Source organism: Bos taurus, chromosome 23 (assembly GCF_002263795.3).
Source record: "Bos taurus isolate L1 Dominette 01449 registration number 42190680 breed Hereford chromosome 23, ARS-UCD2.0, whole genome shotgun sequence".
NCBI classification, from domain to species: Eukaryota; Metazoa; Chordata; class Mammalia; order Artiodactyla; family Bovidae; genus Bos; species Bos taurus.
The window spans coordinates 18,235,272-18,258,227 of NC_037350.1; the positions used below are offsets into that span (position 1 = coordinate 18,235,272).

General features: G+C 41.1%; 1 protein-coding gene across 9 annotated transcripts in view; it reads right to left on the minus strand.

Moving 5' to 3' along the window:
• The window catches only part of SUPT3H (SPT3 homolog, SAGA and STAGA complex component), a 419,512-nt gene that overhangs the window by 9,694 nt on the left and 386,862 nt on the right, over nucleotides 1–22,956 (minus strand). For 5 of the 9 annotated variants that reach the window (XM_059880446.1, XM_059880444.1, XM_059880442.1 and 2 more), the window contains one exon: nucleotides 4,337–4,497. In XM_059880446.1, coding sequence (XP_059736429.1) covers nucleotides 4,456–4,497 — 42 coding nt within the window. In that variant the 3' untranslated portion in view covers nucleotides 4,337–4,455. 9 annotated transcript variants of the gene reach the window in all.

Consider the following 22,956-nt stretch of genomic DNA (forward strand, 5'->3'; position numbering starts at 1 on the left):
TCTGAGCCACCAGGGAAGTCCTTAATTGCTGCCCTGCATATAGGTTCATCAGTAGGTCTTTCTAGATTTCATATATATGTGTTATTATACAATATGTTTTTCTCTAACTTCACTTTGTATAACAGGCTCTAAGTTCATCCACCTCATTAGAACTGACTCAAACATGTTTCTTTTCATGGCTGAGTAATATTCCATTGTGTATATGTACCACAGTTTCTTTATCCATTCATCTGTTGGTGGACATCTAGGTTGCTTCCATGTCCTGGCTACTGTGAATGGTGCTACAGTGAACACTGGGGTACATACGTCTGTTTCAATTTTGGTTTCCTTGGGGTATATGCCTAGTAATAAGATTGCTGGGTTATATGGTAGCTTTATTCCTAGTTTTCTAAGGGATCAAAGGGAGAAATATTTCTATTTCTTTTATCCTCATGTCTATAAAGCAGCATCAATTTCTCATAAGAGAAGTTATTTATTTACTTACCTGATTTATTTATTTTCAAATTCCATCTCCTAAACACAGAGCTACAAAAATAGAAACTATTTTGATTTACAATTGAGCCTGACTTTTTATATTGTTTAGCTATAACTTTTCATTTTATGTTGGAGTATAGTTAATTTACAATATTGTGTTAATTTCAGGTATATAGCAAAGTTAATTAGTTGTACATATACATATATCTATTCTTTCTCAGGTTCTTTTCCCACATAGGTCATTAGAGAGTGTTGAGTAGAGTTTCCTGTGCTATACGGTAGGTTCTTGCTGATTATATTATTTTGTATACTGGAGTGTGTATGTGTTAATCCCAATCTCCTCATTTATCCACTGCCCTCCATCTTTCCCTGTTGGTAACCATAAGTTTGTTTTTCTGAGAGTCTGTTTCTGTTTTGCAAACACAATCATTTGTATGATTTTTTAACTTCCACATATAAATGATACCATATGATATTTGTCTACTAAGTGACTTATTTCACTTAGCATCCTCCTGCAATGCGCGAGTCCTGGGTTTGATCCCTGGGCTGGGAAGATCCCCTGGAGGAGGGCATGGCAGCCCACTTCAGTATTCCTTCCTGGAGAATGCCCATGGACAGAGGAGCCTGGCAGGACACAACCGGGCGACTAAGTGCAGCACACAGGATAATCTCTGGGTCCATCCAATGTTGCTGCAAATGGCATCACTGTTCTTTTTTATGGTGAGTAATACTCCATTGTATATACGCACCACGTCTCTATCCATTCATCTGTTGATGGACATTTAGATTGCTTCCATGTCCTGTTTATTGTAAACAGAGCTGCAATGAACACTGGGCTGCAGGCACCTTTCTGAAGTATGGTTTTCTTCAGATACAGGCCCCAGAGTCGGATTGATGGGTCATACGGTAGCTCTGTTTTTAGTTTTTTAAGGAACCTCCAGAGTGTTCTCCCTAGTGGCTGCACTAATTTACATTCCCACCAACAGTGTACGAAGGTTCTCTTTTCTCCACATCCTCTCCAGCACTTACTGTTTGTAGACATTTTGATGATGGCCGTTCTGACCAGTGTGAGGTGATACCTCATTGTGGTTCTGATTTGTATTTCTCCAATAATTAGTGATGCTGAACGTCTTTTCATGTGCCTGACTTCTTTTTAAAAATTGATGTACAACTGACATATAACACATTAGTTAATTAATATCACAGCCCATCTGAAGATTTTAATCTAATGCTTGTGCTTTAGAGTATGTCCATAATTAGAATCATTTAAAAAATAAGAGTTTGGGGGCTTCTCTGATGACTCAGAATCTGCTTGAGATGCAAAAGACAGATCACAGGTTCAATCCCTGAGTTAGGAAGATCCTAATGGCAACGCACTCCAGTATTCTTCCCTGGGAAATTCCATGGACAGAGGAGCCTGGTGGGCTACAGTTTATGGGATTGCAGAGTCAGACACGGCTGAGTGACTAACATTTTCACTTTCACAAAATAAGTTTAGGTTATTGTCTAAGATAAACATGCCATAAAACCCTGACGTGTCTTGGTGACATCTAAGGCAGATCCAGAATGGCAAAGTATAAGACTAAGCTGAGAATTAGGGACAATGAGTCTGGTCTCTGGTCTGTCACAGCCACTGTTGAGTGACCTTGGGAAAGTCAGTTTCCCTCTCCAAGCCACCATTTTCCATCTGTAAAATGAGTGGATGTAGTCAATGATCTTTAAGACCATCTTCTACTCTTGACATTTTATGATTCCACATAATATTTTAATCTTGAAAGAACAATTTATTTAAGTCCCCATTTCTGAAACTTTCCTTTTATAAATCTTTTTCCCCCCATACTCACTGCTTAAGGAAATTTTATTTCACTTCAAATTTAGCGCTGTGGAAAGAGTCAGAAAAAGAACCTAAGTGTAGACAAGAAAAAAAAAGAATTACAAATATTAATATTGAGCAATTATGGGGACATCTAGGCTGGTTCAGGACAGACATAAATGACCTTGTTTTATTCTAAATTCAGCTCATTGGCTTATGATGAAAAGTGAAAGGTTATTATATGGACTTACTGGGCAAAACCAGATTTTATAAATAATTACCTGTCAGACTGTTCAAGATAGACAAACATACGCCAGACCAACAAAAACATAGACCTGTCATATTTTTGAGAGAAATGTACGTTGAGTCTTCCTTCTCTGGGACTATAAGGAGATCAGGTAGAATAAAATGAAGGGGAAAAAACCTAAACCTTATATTTTCTGCCTTGTGCATACTTTAAAATGTATAATGTGGGACAGGAGGAATTTTGATGTGAAAAATCAGCTCCTGAAGATTTTATACATCTATGAGCCTGGCATAGAAACCAAATACAATAAATGCTGTCATTTAAAAAAGTTAGGATGTTTACTGCAAGCTTATAATTTTCTGTGATTAGGGACGCCAAGAAAAATAAGAATGATGATAAAAAGAAAAGTTTAATCATCCATTTCACCAATCACAGATGGAACATCAAAACCCTTTGGCAAGTTTTTGATATTATATATCTGTACTTTGTTGTTGTTGTTGTTGTTCTTGACACGAAGATTTCTTCCAGAAGGACTAACACAAAACAGGTAAATGACAGTTCACAAATGTGAATGAAAAAGTGAAAGTGAAGTCGCTCAGTCGTGTCCGACTCTTTGTGACCCCATGGACTGGAGCCTATCAGGCTCCTCCGTCCATGGGATTGTCCAGGCAAGAGTGCTGGAGTGGATTGCCATTGCCTTCTCCAGGGGATCTTCCAGACCCAGGAATCGAACCCAGGTCTCCTGCATTGCAGGCAGACGCTTTACCGTCTGAGCCACCAGGGAAGCTATTGTGGCACAATCCCATTAGCTGAGCCTCGCTGTGATCTGGTCACAGCAGGAAAATCCTTCACGCTTCTCATTTCTATTTTTATTAATTCTTGACAAAGGCTGTCTCAGTGTGCGTAGAAACCACAATAAAAGTAAAATTATGCAAAACTCATCAAGTGTGAAAGAGATAACTTCCTTTTTTTGCAATTCAAGTTGAATCAAGATAGGTATATTACTGCTATATTCGAGTTTGTTTCCAAGAGTGACAGTTCCTCATTTGCTGGAGAAAGTACAGACGTCAGAAGGATAACTCAGCTGCTAGAGCAGGGAAGGGCCCAGCCCACACGCAGGCTAGGTGCTAGCACTTTGGAGTGAGAAAACCGATCACTCAGCTGCCCTTCCACTGATTCTAACTGCTTGGCTTCTAAATGGGTATGGTGTGTGTGAGGGGTGGGCCTGGGGATCCAAGGGACAGGGGAAGGCGAGAAATAAAGACGGGAAGAGTTCTGTGAGGGAAAAAACACACCACAGGCAGATACTTGGAAAGTAGGGAAGACGCCATAAGAATGACAGATGTACAATACGTGGGGTGAAGGGAAGAAAAGATAGGAACAGACAGTTCATCGGGCCTATTAGGTCTTTGATTAGTCTGAGTTCATAAGGTGGACATGTGTCTGTAAAATACATGAAGATCTAGTCACCAAATGTCAGAAAGTAGAGTTGGTGGGACAGTGCAAGGGGAAATGTGACTGTCCTTTTAATTGTGTGTCCTTTGTCCCAAACCTGGATTACAAAATGCATCAAATAAAACACAGACTAAACACTGAGAAAAAAAAAAAAGACACTGCTTTTAAGTTATGTGAGCTGAGAGCAGCTCTACTCCAAATTCAAATTGCAAAATTGCATTCTTGTCCACCTACACACCACCCTGAACATCCTGCCATTAATTGGCTAAATGGCCCATCCAGTAAACAAGACTAAGCGCTGAGGGGGCTGGAAAAGGGCTGGAGTCAGTCAGTTGATAGTCACAACAAACCAACCCACTCCCAAGGCTGTGGAGAGGGTAAACTTGTATTTTATTTTGCCCAAGGAGGGGAACAGAAATCACCTTAATATAACATTGCCTTTCCTGTTGTCGCAGTCCCAGTCACATCAGCAGGCCAGAAAAGCCATCCCGTTCCTGCGGTAGGCACTCTGTCAAAGAAGAAGAAATCTGCAGTGAATTATCACATCAAGTCAAAGCAGGAAAGGGGGCAAAAGAGCAAGCAGCACTTTCTTCCTGTTTTGGGGCTTGGCTGGCTACAGTCTAGTAGGGTGCTTCATCTGAACATTGCTGGTGGCCAAGCATTAGAAACTGCTCTGTTAAAAAGTCAGTGTGGTTAACAAGTGGTTAGTGATTCTATTTCGGGGCAGTGGGAGAAATGTAAAATAAGACATCCCATTTTGTTAATTGATTGGGCTTGGTTAGGCCAAAGACATGTTGTGTTGAATCTGTTTGTCCTTTAGAAACATGTGTTCTCTATTGGACATGCCCAGGAATCACTTCTAACTAAGTATCTTAATAGTCTATAAATTACTGACTCATTATATCCTTCCCAGGCCTAATTTATAGTCTCAGTAAAAAGCTATGGGAACAGATAGTAATAGAGGCCCCCTTGCCCAATACGGTGCTAGAGTTCTGTACATTATAGGCATTACATAAAACGTGAATCTTACACAATTTTATTATGCATAGATAGATAGATAGATATTCATGATGGGATAAAAATACACCCATAAAAGAAAGATGGGAAAATAAATACTAATTGTAATAATGTAATATACTCCAGCAAAGAAAGTAACACGGCATAATAATGTAATATACTCCATAAAGAAAGCAACATTTCATCCCAAGAGACATATTTTGCGTTTCAGAATTGGGAGAATTGGGCCACACAGGGCCTTCCACAATGAGACTCAGAGTGAAGCAGAACTGAAATCCAGGATTTAGGAATAAAATTCCTCTTTTCACCACCATAGTTTTCATTAGTTAAACTTGGACCAGCCACCTTCAGAGGATTTGTAACCCTCAATTAGATGAAATTTTTATATAATGTATTTTCAGAAAAATGTGAAAAAGACAAATCCTCATAACATTATGAATTTTTTGTTCTTTTAAGCTAATAATTCTGGGGCTGTTCTGGAGTATATAAACTTTCAGTCCAATAAATTTACCTTCAACAGCCATCTTACAGGAAATACAAAATAAGCTTTTATGATTAAGATAATGTTAGGAATGTGCGGAAGAGTTTAATTCTAAAAAATGATTATTTTTAATTATACAGAAAAAAAAAAGAAAAGTAAAACCCAAGTTTTTGACAAAGACTTCTACCAACATTAGGTGAAACAAAAATGGTTTTCCAAATAACTTTCTCTTAATCATAAAATTCAACTAGCTTCAAAACCTTCCCTCCAAATCTCCTGCTTACACAGGATTTACTATGGTTGTCAGGCTTGGGAGCCCTGGTTGAAATTTCATTAGTGGGCTGTTACACAGTTCACTCTGGATCAGCGTATCAAGGATGAGAAAACAGGCAGATCCGATAGAGCCCTTCTTTGGGGCTCGCTCTGTGAGCTCCATCTTACCAACGGACTTTCTGTGTCATAGGGCACTTCTGGACGGAAGCACACGTGCGAACAAAGGCTAGAAAATTCCAACTTGAGCTCCTAAGACCGTGCACAGGAGAACAGTGGAAAATGAGCTCCTTGGAGAGCCACAAATAACTTGCAGGAACGGATAGGGTGTCTTCCCACAACCACAGGCAGGGGAGCCTCAGGCCCTGAAATAGCCCCTTCCACCACGGCTGCCTTCGAGAGGCTCACACCAAAGTAATACTTTCTGCTTCTTACCCTTGATATTTCACGTTTTACAACCACTGTGACAACCTTCAACATAACATAATATTTAAAGCCCAGGGATGGTTTACATGGAGATAAACAGACCTGGGAGTAAAGCTGGATTCCTCTTCAACATAAATGGTTGAGGTGAGCCTTGCTTGAAAAAGTAACCTTGGCTCAGGAGAAGACCAAAGTTTTGGCTGAGCCCACCTGAGAAATTACCAAGTTTAATCTTTCCAGGGTGGGTGATATGAGATGGTTTACTCCAGTGTTGAAAAGGTCTCTTTTCACCTTCATAGGTGAGTTGATTAATGCTGTTTGCAAACAACTAAAAGATGACAGGCTTACTGAATAACAGAGGCCCTCAAGTTTAGTAAGAAAACCAAAGTTTAGAGCTGACCCGGATTTCTGGAATAAGTTCTTCCTATTCTAATTCTAAAATAAAGAAGGAACAAACAAGCATGTGTAATTAGTGAAGAGCAATTTCAGCAAACCAATCCCCTAGGGTCCTCCACCCTGAGTCACTGCTCTTTCCTTTTGATGTATAAAGGATGTATGTTGTCTGTCTGTGTAGGGCAATTATGGGAACGTCCCAAATTTGGCATCCCTTCCAGAGTAAGCAACTTGAAAGGAAGATGGATGGAGACAACTCATCTTTGTGTCAACTGTGAATTTCTCTCTATTTGTGCTGCGAATGCTGAAACTAAATTTAAACATTGCTTGGTGTGAGGGCCTTCCAGAGGCCACGTTCTCATGAAGCACTCTGCATCCCACTCACTCTCTATTGTTAGATATTGTGAACAATTCACAGACACTCTTAGTACAACCCAGACCTTGAGCAGAAAAAGCCAGGACCTCCCCAACTACTGAAAAGTATAAATTAATTAATAACACAGACTCCCTCTCCTCAAACCAGCTCTGACTTGCTATATACCACTTAAGCTTCATTTCTGACTTAACAGAGCTCTGTTCTCAACTACTGTTTGCTTCCATGTAAATGTATTGAAAAGTTCAGATATTTTAGTATCTCTCAAAGTACCAGCAAAGAATATATGTATACATATACATGTGTGTATGTGTGTGTGTGTATGTATGTGGCTTCCCTGGTGGCTCAGATGGTCAAGAATCTGCCAGCAATGCAGGAGACCCCGGGTTTAATCCCTCAGTCAGGAAGATCCCCTGCAGAAGGGAACAGCAACCCCCTCCAGTATTCTTGCCTGCAGAATTCCATGGACAGGAGCCTGGCAGGCTATAGTCCATGGGGACACAAAGAGCTGGACATGATGGAGCGACTAACACTTCCACACACACACACACATATATATATATATAATATGTATTTTTATTTTTTTTAAGGACCAATTGTAGTTCTTAGGTCTTTTTTTCTAAAATTGAGTATCAAGTTAGTCCCCCATTTTTGACATTCTTTTTTATTGATTCAGCTCCAAATTATGACCTGTTACTGGAAGCTCAATCTACCTGGATAAGCAGACACAGACTCTACCTGCTGCACTGGGCACTGGTGGGATGTTAACTCATAAGTGTGACCTTTACAATGGGAAATTAACAAGTCTGTGTGTGCACGGGCAATGAACAAACTAGGGAAAACATTTAAATCCCAAACTGGTTTACTTCTGCTTTTATGGTTCATCATAATTGGACATTTTAAGGAATATAAATTAACATTAAAAAGGCAAAAGTTAATAAATATCTTAAGCAAAAAGAAGATAAATATGCTACAAAGCATACCCTGCAGTTCCAAGTTGAATATGATTGTGTGTATATGTGTTGTTTCGGAGAAGGCGATGGCACCCACTCCAGTACTTTTCCCTAGAAAATCCCATGGACAGAGGAGCCTGGTGGGCTGCAGTCCATGGGGTCGCTAAGAGTCGGACACGACTGAGCGACTTCACTTTCACTTTTCACTTGCATGCATTGGAGAAGGAAATGGCAACCCACTGCAGTGTTCTTGCCTGGAGAATCCCAGGGACGGGAAGCCTGGTGGCTGCCGTCTATGGGTCGCACAGAGTCGGACACGACTGAAGCGACTTAGCAGCAGCAGCAGCAGCATATGTGTTGTTTGTGCCAGTAGCCTAATTAGTAAGACTTTAATTACAGATAAAACTATCCCCTTCAGTTCAGACCTACACGTATTCTCACTACTATACTTCCTGATTTACTCGCTTTTTAAAGTAAAATAAAACAAGAATTTCATTGTAGGGACTAACCTCAGCAAGATGGCAAACTAGGAGGTCCCAAAGCTTGTCTCCCCAACAAAACAATAAACAACTACAAACAGTCAAAAAATAGCTCCGAATTACAACAAAAAAGTATGACTATACAGAAAAGTGTAGGAAGCATTTTATTTGCATTATTCACCCATGCCAGTCCAGAGCAGCTCAGTACAAAGAGTGACCCTACCTTGGAGGCATATCATCCCAGAGGAAAAGGAAAGCAGGAGATTCCCTGCAAACCTCCCCTCCCCAATGCTGTGGACGTTTGCTACCAAGCACCCCCACAGTCTTTACCAACAAAGAACCCAGTCATCAAGCTGCATGGAGTCCCCACTGCTGTGTTTCCTTGCTGGGGCTGGAGCTGTCTCCCCTGTGCCTCACTCTCTGGGATCATGATGCCATAGCATCTCACCATTGATGGGAGTGAAGCTACTGCTGCTCTCTGTGCCCTGCCTCCAGGGTTCTGTAGCTACTATCAGCGGGGCCCAGATGCTGCTTTCTGTTCCACTCCTGGATTCTAAGTCATGGCATTGCTTGCCATCACTGGGCTACACTGATACAGCTCTGTGTTCTACCCTTTGGGTCCTGAGTCATGGCTTTGACCTGGCACTGTTGAGGCTACGCTGCTGCTGCTCTGTGCCCTGTGCCCTGGAGCCAGAGGCAGGACTTTGACCCACCATCCCCAGGGTGTGCCGTTGCTGCACCCCCCAGGTGGTGCCACTACTGTATCTCCCCATCCTGGGGCCACAAATCACTGTGGTGAGTCCCAAGGACTCAAACTGGGGCTCCATGAAGACGTGCACACGCCTGCACTTCAGGCACTGGTGCACCAGGACCAAGGTACTTCCCCATGCGCCTGACTCCAAAACCCCGGCTCCACCGCCACTGAGCACCAGCGCACTAAATCTGGCACCAAAAAGGATCCCTTTGGCTAGAAATTCCCCCAAAAGGCAAAAAAGGAAGACCTCCAGCAGCCTCTGTCATTGAAGACCCCAACAGCTGTAGATTCCACTGTCACTGGCAGGACCTCTGTGGTCTGGGCCACTGCAGAGCCCTGCAGTCTTTGCCAAAGTTGACCTCAGCTGCTGATGGAGCTGCCTGGAGACTATGCCACTGTGCTTTCCCCAGAATCAGAGCTGCTGAACTCCAGCCAACCAGAGATCTCACAGACACTTTCAGGTGAAAACCCTCCTCTTCCAGAGTCAGTCTGAAAAGGCGGAAAAGAGATGACTGCTCCCTCAAATGTGCAAACATCAACGCAAAGCTCCTAGAAACAGGAAAAAGCAAGGAAACATAACACCACCAAAGGAGCTCAGAAATTTTCCTGTGACTAAGGCCAAAGAAACAGGTATCTGTGAGGTACTTGCAAAAGAATTAAAAATGATTATCTTAAGAAATCATTTGTCTGTCAGAAAGCTGACAGACTGAGTTGTCTGAGTTCAATTCAATGAACTCAAGGAAACAATGCATGAACAAAATGAGAAGTTCAACGAAGAGACAGAAATCATAAAAAAGAGTGAAACAAAAATTTGGGAGCCGAAGGATGAAAAATGCAAGAGAGAGCTTCAAAAACAGACTCAATCAAACAGAAGAAAGAATGTGCCAACATGAAGAGAGATTTTTTGATATTATCCATTAAGAGGAGAAAAGAAATAAGAATGAAAAAAGTGTGATAAAAGTCTGTGTAAATTAGGGGATATTATTTAAGTGAAACAATATAGTCAGCTCCCATATGTTAGTCACAGAGCAAGGTTTAACAAACTTAAGAACACTGAAATCCTATCAAGCGTATTTCCCAAACACAATGAAACTAGAAATCAATGATAGGAGGAAAGCCAGAAAATTCACAAATACGTAGAAATTAAAAAAACCCACCCACATGGACAAACAATGGGTCAACAAAAAAGTCAAAGGGAAATAAAAAATTTCAATATAAACAACAAAAAAAGCCCTATAATATACCAAAACTTATGGGATGCAGCAGAAGAAGTTCTAAGGGGCAAGTTTATAGTGATAAATGCCTACATTAAGACAAAAGGAAGATTTTAAATAAACCTAGCCTTATATGTTATATAACCTTATATGATTCAATTATCCCTCAGTAAAGCTGGAAAAAAATGGGGAAAAAAATCTCATTATAGCAGGTCTCAAATTCACTTTTAAATACTTCATTTCTCAAAGGTCTAAGACAGAAGATTTTTGTCCTATTATCTGAATTCTTATAAATTTGCAGAATTTGATCTTAACAACTCTACTGAGTTCCAACTCCGTGTAAGCCACTATGTGCTTGGTGGTACGAAGGCCTCGAAGACGAGTGACACGGCTCCTGCAGCCACTGAAGCTTCCAACTGGATGTTAACAGTTTAACCGCCACAATTAAAATGCATTGACAGGTCATTTTCAAGGGTGGGGAAAAAAATAAGGCAGGCTTTTTGTTTGCTCTTCTACTTTTAATCACAATATTTAATTTCAGATAAAAGGCATGAGATTTGTATATTTCTTAAAGCAGGGGTTCAGTTCAGTTCAGTTCAGTCGCTCAGTCGTGTCTGACTCTTTGCGACCCCATGAATCGCAGCACGCCAAGCCTCCCTGTCCATCACCAACTCCCGGAATTCACTGAGACTCATGTCCATCGAGTCAGTGATGCCATCCAGCCATCTCATCCTCTGTCGTCCCCTTCTCCTCCTGCCCCCAATCCCTCCCAGCATCAGAGTCTTTTCCAGTGAGTCAACTCTTCACATGAGGTGGACAAAGTACTGGAGTTTCAGCTTTAGCATCATTCCTTCCAAAGAAATCCCAGGGCTGATCTCCTTCAGAATGGACTGGTTGGATCTCCTTGCAGTCCAAGGGACTCTCAAGAGTCTTCTCCAACACCACAGTTCAAAAGCATCAATTCTTTGCTGCTCAGCCTTCTTCACAGTCCAGTTCTCACATCCATACATGACCACAGGAAAAACCATAGCCTTGACTAGACGGACCTTTGTTGGCAAAGTAATATCTCTGCTTTTGAATATGCTATCTAGGTTGGTCATAACTTTCCTTCCAAGGAGTAAGCGTCTTTAATTTCATGGCTGCAGTCACCATCTGCAGTGATTTTGGAGCCCCCAAAAATAAAGTCTGACACTGTTTCCACTGTTTTCCCATCTATTTCCCATGAAGTGATGGGACTGGATGCCATGATCTTCATTTTCTGAATGTTGAGCTTTAAACCAACTTTTTCACTCTCCACTGCAGGGGTGGTAAATATTAAAAAAAAGTACTATACTTTTTAAGACTGGATTATGAAGTATTCAATACTTTCATGTCCATATCTAATTTAGCCATTGCCACAACTATTAAAAATAAAGGCATTATTATTCTCCTTTTTAAAGTGATATGTTTAATGAGTGATCAGTAAATTTAGGATTCAAAATTCAAGACCTGTATTCTTTTCATTATACCATTGTCTTACACTAAACAAAAGAAAACAACTCCCCACCCCCCAAAGTCTAGCTTAATTTATCCCATCTAGATTACTGTAGACATATCTGTTCTCCTAGTCCTAACAAACTCAAGTCTTGCTAAAGGTCACTTAAATTAAAACTGTACTTCAAAGATTTAAACTAGATTAGCTTGGCACAATCCCTGGAGTGCAGAGATGGGACCTTAATCTAAATCATCTTCAGTTTGGAGGCACTCTCAACTAGTGCTTATTTCCAGACTAATTTAAAGGTTAGTATATAATAATAATAATAATAAAACACTGTGCGTCCAAATAACTTGGGGGAGCTTTACAAAAATAACAGATACTCTGGCTTCACTTCTTTCAAGTCTATTGGTCTGAGTGGAGTTCGGGTTTGGAACGTTTTAAAAGCAATCCAGGGATTCCTGGTGGTCCAGTGGTTAAGAATCTACCTTGCGATGCAGGGGAACGTGGGTTCAATCCCTGGTCGAGGAACAAAGATCCCACATGCCCTGGTGCAACTAAGGCCACAGGCCCCAACTACGGAGCCTGTACACCACCCAAAAGACCCACATGCCGCAACTAAGGCCTGAGGCAACCAAGTAAATAGATACATTTTGAAAAAAAATTCTTCCCTATGACCTAGATGCACAACAAGGGCTGAGAACGATGGTGGAGTAGGTGAGTGCACCATGAATAGGACTCCAAAATGGTTTTGTCAACAAATAGAGAATTGTTTCAGTCTGTCACGATCAGACAGTATTTCATAATGGGAATCCCAACTGCTACATTTAACATGGATAACCAACACGGACCTACTGCACAGCACAGGGAACTCTGCTTAGTGTGATGTGGCAGCCTGGATGGGAGGGGAGTTTGGAGGAGAATGGATCAAGTATAGGTGTGGCCGAGTCCCTTCACTGTTCACCTGAAACTATCACAACCTTGTTTGTTAATCAATTCTACCGCAATACAAAATACAGTTTTAAAAATTGAGGTTTTCAGACGTGCCTCTTATGAAGACAGCAGATGGGCTACCTGCGGCTCTCTCACTTCTGACTGAGGCCACGTGCAGACCAGTCACTGTTCTCCTTCCCAGGAGCTGGGATGCTGCTGTGACGGAGCATAGCCCTGCAGCCCGCCACACCACGTTTAATTCCATAACGGCAGAGGGATTTGGAAGCTAAGCCTACTAAACCACATTGAACAAGTCTTTTGCTTACATCTAAAATCAAGGAACAATAAAACTTTGGAATTGGGAAGTGTCTTTGAGAACTCCTCTAGTCCTATTCCTAATCTAACAGATGAAAAAACTGCTGCCCAGAGAGAGACACACAGACCTGTGGGCACGTGGCGGATAACCCAGGACGGTTCTCATTCTGCCCAAAGCTGTATGTTCAGCTTCTCCGACCTTAATGGGGAAAACAGATGTCGGGGGAAAAATTGTTTTTCCAGATAAAGAATCCTTGGGAGCAGAAAAGTTAAGGGGCTGGAGGGAGGGAAGGACTTCATTGTCCAAAACAGGACAGCTGAGTAGTTAGAACAAGACACGCCATGATGAGCTTTCAGTGCTATGCTTGCCTCTTTGGCATTCTGATTACCTCTCCCTTGGAAAATCACTTAATATCCCCGAGTGCCCCCAATAATAGTTTTGATAAATAGATGAACTCTGTAAATAATTAAGATCAACCTGGCTGAAAGGTTCTGTGGCAAAAGCACGCACCTTTAGAAGCTTCACGGGAATGACACACCATTTATTTGCGCTCAAGTCTTTCTAATAAGTCTGTGTTCAGTGTCTGATTTAGGGTCAAGCATACAATGTGGCCTGCCTGGGTCAGCTTGGAGTTGGCCAATTTGGGCTAAATCCAGGAGAGAAAGGACAATAAAAAGATTTGGAGCCTACATTCACCCTTTCCCAAACTACTGTTAACTCCCAATTAACTAAATGTAGGGTAGACTCTGCGTTTTGGATGATGTGCGGGCCACAGGAGCCACCCTGGTTACCAAGGGCCTGGTGGTTTCTCAAGAGCTCTCTTCTGCTCCATGGGGATGCGAGGGTACCGAGGGCAGAGGTTCTATGACTACTGGCTTGGCTTTGCTGGAGGATGTGGTGGGGGAGGCAGGGGGGTGAACTGAAAGCAACAGGCTTTCCCTGCATGTGTGTGCCAAGTTGCTTCAGTCGTGTCCGACTCTCTGTGATTCTATGGGCTGCAGCCCACCAGGCTCCTCTGTCCATGGGATTCTCCAGGCAAGGATACTGGAGTGGGTTGCCATTTCCTCCTCCAGGGGATCTTCCCCACCCAGGGATCGAACCTGTGTCTCCTGAGGCTCCTGCATTACAGGTGGATTCTTTATCACTCAGCCACCGGGGAAGCCCACAGGCTTTCCCTAGTCTTTATTAATGAGGTTAACCTAAGTGTTCCATTTATTGGACTATTCAGTTGAGTAGGGGCTGAGGGTATGTACCTCTCTGAATTTCATGTATAAAAATGTTAATTTCATGTATAAAAATGCTGTTTCACAAGACAGCCACATTAGCCCACCTCACTCCCCAGTTACTGTCAAGACCAACGGTGCTTTTATCTCCCTTTTTCTATCTCTCTTCTGGCAGCAACACTGGAGACTACACCAGTTTGTTTCAAATTCCACGACCCCCATCAGCCCCAATTCAGCCCTGCCCTCTGTGGGGTCACTGGATTCAGAGTCCAAGCCCCCTCCCAGCTCCTTCACTTGCTGAAGGAGGTGACTGTGCCCTGAGAGGCATCTTGTTTTGCTTTAATACTATAAATCTTTGAACCCCTGGAGCTTCATATCAAAGCTATGTAATAGCTCTTTAAAAGATAAAATATGCCCCCTTTTCTTGCTGCCCTTGTGTCTGCGTGTGGGCAAGAGATTTAATTACAATGAATAAAACTGAATGGTGGTCTGAGACTCTTAAAATCAAAGTGGGGATCATGGCTGAATTTCATTAGCAAACATAAATACAAATAGGCACATCTTGTTTGTACCAATGCCATGTGACTTTCCCCCTTTTGATAATTTCAATCTAACTCTGATAAATTTCAGAAAATCTAAACTGAACCATATGATGTATAGCACTGTAATATGCAAAGCTCTTCATTAAACATTTTCCTTTTTTGGGTACTTCCCCATGTTATAAATATCCTGTGAAAATCATGGAGGACAGTTTGTCAGACAGCAGAGCCTTGATTTAAGACAGTGGAGGGAGCCCTGCCCTCTAAATAAGAGGTCTTCTCTGGCTGGCAGAATGGGAAAAAGACATAGCATTAACTTCCATTCTATTCCAAGTAACTGTGAGCCTATAAATCTTACGGAATGTGTCATTTTATACATGTTTTTGTCTAAGTCTGTATCATATTCTTCTTAAAAGTTATTTCAGCATTCTGGATATAAACATCTCTCAATTAAAATTAATTATTAAAAATTACCATTTCTAATTGCCCAAGTCATCTCAATCAAATTATATGAGAGATGTGTTAATTTCTTTGCTGTCATTGAGCAAAGTAATTACATGGTTGATGCAAACAGCACAGTATTTTAGAGAAAAGTTTTTTGTGAATGTTATTTTTAGCAATTTTATATGAGTCTAAATAGAAGTGTACCATTTCTATGCTTAAACTATTCTTTCCATGATACTGTATGCACTTAAATACATTTATGGTAGTAATAATTTAATGGCAATAATATTAAGCTTTTTTTCCCCTTACACCTAAATTATAAACAATTAAAACACAAATTTCCAAACTATTCCAAGCTGCAGACACATGTTATGTATAAACAGTACCAAATTGGCAGAAGTTAGTCATCAAAATCCCCATGGCAGGCAGGGTTGGGGAGAGAGGTGCTCAGTATAACAACAGTTAATTCTTATTTTTCTTGTTTGATTCAAAGCTCTCCAGGAGGCAGGAAGTTACTATTTTATTTGTCTCTGTATGTCCAGGGTACAATCCAATGCATAACATATAAGTAGGTGCTCAATAGACAATCATCTAATGAATGAATGCATTTGATTTGCAAATAGCTTAGTTTCCTCTGGACAATGAGAAATGCTAACATGTATTCACCATGACAGTAGGGGCTGAGATATTGTCAGCTCCAAAAAAATCAGGTTTAGACTAAATACTTATCATTTCACCAGATAATCGTCAGCAGCAATTAGTAGGAAAAATAAATTAGTGACCTTGATAATTCAGTCATAAACAATGCTGCAAAGAGTCACTCTGATGTTAGTTCTCAGTTCCCACTGGGAGTGTTTCTGGGCTTCTCATTACTGTTATCTGCCAGGAGTAAACACTTTTGCATCAATGGAGCCAACTGCCTTGTGTGCCAGAAAGAAAGAATCCAAGTCATCTAAAACAACACTATTGAATTGTTTTGTTGCATCGAAACACTTTAAGTTCCAACATTCTTTTACGGAAAAGCTTACAGTAGTATAAAATAATGTTCTAAAAGTCTTGGTTGGGTGGCAGTATTACTCAACTGTATTTTCCATTTTCAAAGTTGTCAACAATGATATAATAAAAATTAAAAGAAAACACTGCCTCAGTGGCCTTTGCTATGTCAAAAAATACAACATGAGGGATAAGTACATGAATAGCAACAGCTGTTTACCAATGGTCAAGGCACCAATTTAGAACAGTAAACAAATTATAATTAAAATTCTCAAGAATTTTTAGAAGAAAATGAATAATAAAATTACAACACAGAACTATCAGGACACAGTCACTAATAATGAAAATCACTGTGGTAGCCACCTGAGAAGGTATACTTTTGTATGAACCTATTGTCATTCATTCATTTAATAACATAGGTTGCGAGATGCAGTGGCTACAGCTGTGATCAGAGAAGTGGTTCCTGCCCTTCACGTTGAACAGCCTAATGGGGGAGACATATTGAATGAAAAATGACAAAGGTAATGGGAATCACAAAATGAGAGTAGAGTATAATGGGACCAATAAGAGCACAGTAGAGGTGGGTGGTGATCAACAGTGTTTCTTGAAGGAAAAGACACTCAGCTGAGGCCAAGCTGGGGATGGGGATGAGTGGTGAAAGGGCAGGACAGAAAAATGTTCTAGGTTAAGACCCAGAGGACAGATAGCCTGACTTATTCCAAATGCCAGTCTATAGGCTATGCTTGTCACAATAAATAGCAAGTCTAAGACACTAACCCACACCACCTACCACTGAAGGGTTTATCAACATTCAGGTAAAAAACGATCATGTTATATTAATGTTCAACTAATTCTTTTCAATCACTGCTTTAGAGCCTGATATAAACTCTTTACATCAAACTGGAAGAACTGGAGGACTTCTGGTTTCTGATCCAGCATGGAAGAAGTCTGGAAGTTGCTACTCTGTCCTTGTTTACTCAAGTGAAAGTTGAACAAAGTGAAAAATCAAGAACTCTTAGATCCAAAGGAGAAGTGAAGTCACAGGGCAAACCACTGTCCTTAAAACAGAGAGACAGACGAAGAGTCACGACTTAATGGAACAGAGATCTATAAGCAAAAACCGCTGTGGGAACCAGTGCTGGGGTGGGGGACACTGAACTGTAACTGACAGACTGCTAACGCTCAGTGTGGACAAACCTGGGGCTAAAACCCAGGGGGACTCAGACACGGGTGGTGGGGTGGGGATGGGGAAGGGAGCCACGCTTTTGTGAGTTTTAGCTCCTGGAGGTCAACTAGGTTCTCACAGTGACTATCACAGAAAAACCTCTTCATGCTTCCATTTTGAAATACACCAAAGCATTATGTTCTTCTTAATAAGGTCTAAGTACAAGAGAAATAATTTAATCAGAGCTTAACCTGCGTAAGTTTTTAAGCGCGTAACTGACCTGGGCAAAGGGAAATACCCGACTGTCAGTCCACCGCAGTCATTCTGTCTAATAGTTTGGTGGGTGGGTGGACACTACAAAGCACTCGTGTGCTTCACAGTTCAGAGGCACAGGCTCACTGTAAGACTGAGACCTACTCACGGTTGCATAGAATGTCTCCCCTCTGCCCACATTTTACCATCACAATAATAAAGGCCTATTTTTACAGCAGTTCCTTTAACCCAGTACATCATGTCTGGCTACTAAGACAAAATTACAAGGTATAATAAAAGGCAGAAAAAAAACAGTTTGAAGAACACAGCAAGCATCAGAACCAGACCCATTTATGACTGGCATGTTGGAATTAACAGACTGGGAACTTTTAACAACTATGATTGAGACGGTTGGATGGCACCACTGACTCAGTGGGCATAAATCTGAGCAAACTTCAGGAGACAGTGAAGGACAGGGAAGCCTAGTGTGCTGCAGTCCATGGGGTTGCAAAGAGCTGGACATGACTCTTAGCAACTGAACAACAGCAGCAACAATGATTAGGATGCTAGAGGCGCTAACGGATAAGGTAGACACCAGGTAAGAACAGAAGAGCAATGCAAGCAAAGTGATGGAAATTTTAAGAAAAAGTAAAAAAGAAATGCTAGATATAAAAACTCCATTGTAACAGAAATGATGAATGCCTCTGATGGGTTTATTAGTAGACTGAATAAGACTGAGGAAATAAGCTCTGAATTTGAGGGTACTGTACGAGAAACCTCCAAAACTGAAAAAGCAGAGTGAAAAAAACCCAGAAAACACAGAAAAAAATATCCAAAAACTATAAGACAGTTACAAATGGCATAACATATGCATAGCAGGAATATTAGAAGAAGAAAAAAAGAAAAGAACAGAAGAAATATTTTTAAAAATGACGACTTAGAATTTTCCCAAATTAATGTTAGACATCAGACCATAGACCCAGGGAGCTTAGGGAACACCAAGAAGGATAAATAAAGACAAATAAAGGAGAAATAAAGATCTTCTCACACAAAGAAAAACCGAGGGGATTATTTTCTAGTAGTTCCTTGCTTATAGGAAAATGTTAAGAGGAAGTTTCCAGATACAGTTCAGAAACTTGGGTATAAAGAAAGAAAGAACAATGGAGAAGGAGTAAGTAAATCAGTGCAGTCACTATGGAGAACAGCATGGAGGTTCCTTAAAAACTAAAAACAGAGTTACCATGTCATCTAGCAACCCTACCCCAGGGCATATATCCGCAAAAGATAAAAACTCTAACTGGAAAAGATCCATGCTCCCCAGTATTCACAGCAGCTCTGTTCACAGCAAACAAGACAGGGAAGCAACCTAAACGTCCAGCAACAGATGAACAGATAAAAAAGACGTGTGTGTATCAGTTCAGTTCATTGCTCAGTTGTGTCCGACTCTTTGCGACCCCATGAATCGCAGCACGCCAGGCCCCCCTGTCCATCACCAACTCCCGGAGTTCACTCAGACTCACGTCCATCGAGTCAGTGATGCCATCCAGCCATCTCATCCTCTGTCGTCCCCTTCTCCTCTTGCCCCCAATCCCTCTCAGCATTAGAGTCTTTTCCAGTGAGTCAACTCTTCACGTGAGGTGGACAAAGTACTGGAGTTTCAGCTTTAGCATCATTCCTTCCAAAGAAATCCCAGGGCTGATCTCCTTCAGAATGGACTGGTTGGATCTCCTTGCAGTCCAAGGGACTCTCAAGAGTCTTCTCCAACACCACAGTTCAAAAGCATCAATTCTTTGGCGCTCAGCCTTCTTCACAGTCCAGTTCTCACATCCATACATGACCACAGGAAAAACCATAGCCTTGACTAGACGGACCTTTGTTGGCAAAGTAATGTCTCTGCTTTTGAGTATGCTGTCTAGGTTGGTCATAACTTTCCTTCCAAGGAGTAAGCGTCTTTTAATTTCATGGCTGCAGTCACCATCTGCAGTGATTTTGGAGCCCCAAAAAATAAAGTCTGACACTGTTTCCACTGTTTCCCCATCTATTTCCCATGAAGTGATGGGACTGGATGCCATGATCTTCGTTTTCTGAATATTGAGCTCACACAATGGAATACTACTTAGTCATAAAAAGAATGAAATAATGCCATTTGTAGCAATATGGATGAACCTAGAGATTATCAGAGTATGTGAAACAAGCCAGACAAAGACAAGTATCATATATTACTTATATGTAGAATCTAAAGAAATGATACAAATGAACTTACTTACAAAGCAGAAATGGACTCAAAGGCATAGGCATAACTTATGGTTACCAAAGGAGAAAGTGGGGAGGGTTCAACTAGGAATTTGAGAGTAATGGATACAGCACTATATATAAGATAAACAATAAGGATACACTGAATAGCACAGGGAAATATATTCAAATATCTTAACCTATAGTGGAAAAGAATCTGAAAAAGAATATAACTGAGTCACTTTGTTGTACACTTGAAAACACTGTAAATCAACTATACATCAAAAAATAGAAAAAAAAACTTGGACCGTTGGGTACTGACTGGACAGTGACAGGCATGCCTTCTCCATGCCTTTGTGTCTCCTTCCCTAATTAAGTGTGTAAGGCACTACGAACATACTTTTGAACATATTAATTGCCATATTTCTATAATGGAATTGTGTTAATGGAATTTCCCACAGACATTTACAATCTACCTCAGCCATTAAAAAAAAAATCACCTTCAAGTATCATAAATAACCAAAGTGTGTTCTCTAGTGAGAAAGATTAATTTGAAGAGAGCTAGCATATTAAATGATTAAATCCCTGAGGTATGGAATCATTCCAAGTCAGATACATAATCTCTATAGCAGCGACAGTGCTCATGTTAGTAGGCATTATTCTAATAAACCCTAAAAGTAAGCTATCTGGGGATTCCCAGGATGCACTAGTGGTAAAGAACCTGCCTGCCAATGCAGGAGACATGAGATGCAGGTTTGGTTCCTGGCTCAGAAAGATCCCCTGGAGGAGGAAATGGCAACCCACCCCAGTGTTCTGGCCTGGAAAATTCCAAGGACAGAGTAGCCTGGCAGGCTACAATCCATAGAGCCACAAAGAGTCAGACATAGCTGAGTGCCATAAAGGGCAGGCTATCTGGGTCACAGTAACTGGAATACTGCGCTGGCCCAGACTGGCCTTGTTCCACCCTTGTTCGACTCTGCTGTTTACTGGTCCTATTGTTACAAATACTGAGAGCGTGCAGGTTTAGCACAGTAAAAAAAATGTTCTTAATTTCACTTTAAACAGTTATTACCATAAAAAGATACTTTATCATAGAATATTTTGTTTTATTAGTCACCAGATAAATTAAAAAACAGGCCTTCAGAAGGCCTATGAAAAATTTAGCACCAATCCTGGACCAGGGAATGAAGACATTAGTTGACACTCCTGTTGGCGAAAGCTGAGATCAGAGACATCCTTCCAAAAGACTGTGGCTGTCATTATTTCAAGAACTCTTAACCGTGATTTCTTTAGGAAAGGCTGAATGAATTCTACCTTTATGTATTCTATTCGTCGAGCGCTCCAATGTAAGCAGGCATTCTATAAAGTAAAGCCTTGGGATATATAATCTTTACATTGAAATTAATTCAATGAATCATTTCAACCAGGATTTAGGAGAAGGAAGGGAAAACTCTTTTGCACATGAGTTTTTGTCTGTCCGTCTAGAGCATGTGGTGGTATCAGGGACCGAATGGGCAGGTCCCACCACTCCCAGGGTCCACTGGCCTCCAGTGCGTGCGGCTGGCCTCTTCTTGTTCCCCATAGCCGTGGGAGGTGAGGGGAGGTAAGCTAATGCATGAATAGCTGCCAGGAGAAAAGATGGGAGGGAAAAAAAGCTAAAGAAATATAGTATTTCAATCAAAGTCTGAAATTTGTAGAAGTGGTTTTGGTCTCCATATAGTAAAAATATTTATCCAAGAAACTCCTACTCGGGTGTGAACATCCTACTTCTAGTGGGATTTTGCTTGGCAAAGGGCTGTGAAAGAGTGGAAGCTAATACAGAACATGTCTATAAACAAATTTATTTAGTTAGTACAGACTGACACATTCGCTAGAGGATTTCAGCAATTACATGTGTAAAACTATTTCCTACAGTGGTTTCCTTTTGTGATTTTGCTAATTTATTCAATCTAGGCCATTTTCATGCACTGACTGTTATAAGCCATTTAGCCACACAGGCCGAAATGAACATATGGAGACTATGCCTTCTTTCCAATTCTTCATGTAAACATAATTACATGGTGATATTAAAGAGTCAAACTTATAATGAAAAAAGTGTCAAGCAAGGTCGTAATATCTTAAAACATAATGTTGTAATCTACCTTTGGAGAAGAGAGTCTTGGAAATTTTGGCTATGGTAATATATATCAAAGTGTTTGGTAAAATGTGAAGCCTTATGTAAGCGTAAGGGTGTTTACATTTATATTCAACATGTATTATTATTCTGATTATAGCTATCAGTTCAGTTCACTTCAGTTGCTCAGTCGTGTCCGACTCTTTGTGACCCCATGAATCGCAGCACACCAGGCCTCCCTGTCCATCACCAACTCCCGGAGTTTACTCAAACTCAATGGCAACCCACTCCAGTACTCTTGCCTAGAGAATCCTGTGGACAGTGGAGCCTGGTGGGCTGCTGTCCATAGGGTCGCACAGAGTCGGACAACAACAGAAATGACTTATCATGCATGCATGCACTGGAGAAGCAAATGGCAACCCACTCCAGTATTCTTGCCTGGAGAATCCCAGGGACAGAGGAGCCTGATGGGCTGCCATCTATGGGGTTGCAGAGTCGGCAATGACTGAAGCGACTTAGCAGGGGCAGCAACAGCAGCATGTCCATTGAGTCAGTGAAGCCATCCAACCATCTCATGCTCTGTCATACCTTTCTCTTCCCACCTTCAATCTTTCCCAGTATTAGGGTCTTTTTAAACGATTCAGTTCTTTGCATCAGGTGGCCAAAGGATTGGAGTGTCAGCTTCAGCATCAGTCCTTCCAATGAATATTCAGGACTGATTTCCTTTAGGATGGACTGGTTGGATCTCCTTGCAGTCCAAGGGACTCTCAAGAGTCTTCTCCAACACCACAGTTCAAAAGCATCAATTCTTTGGCACTCAGCTTTCTTTATAGTCCAACTCTCACATCCATACATGACTATTGGAAAAACCATAGCTTTGACTAGACGGACCTAACTGTTGACAAAGTAAAAAGGCAAAAAAATAG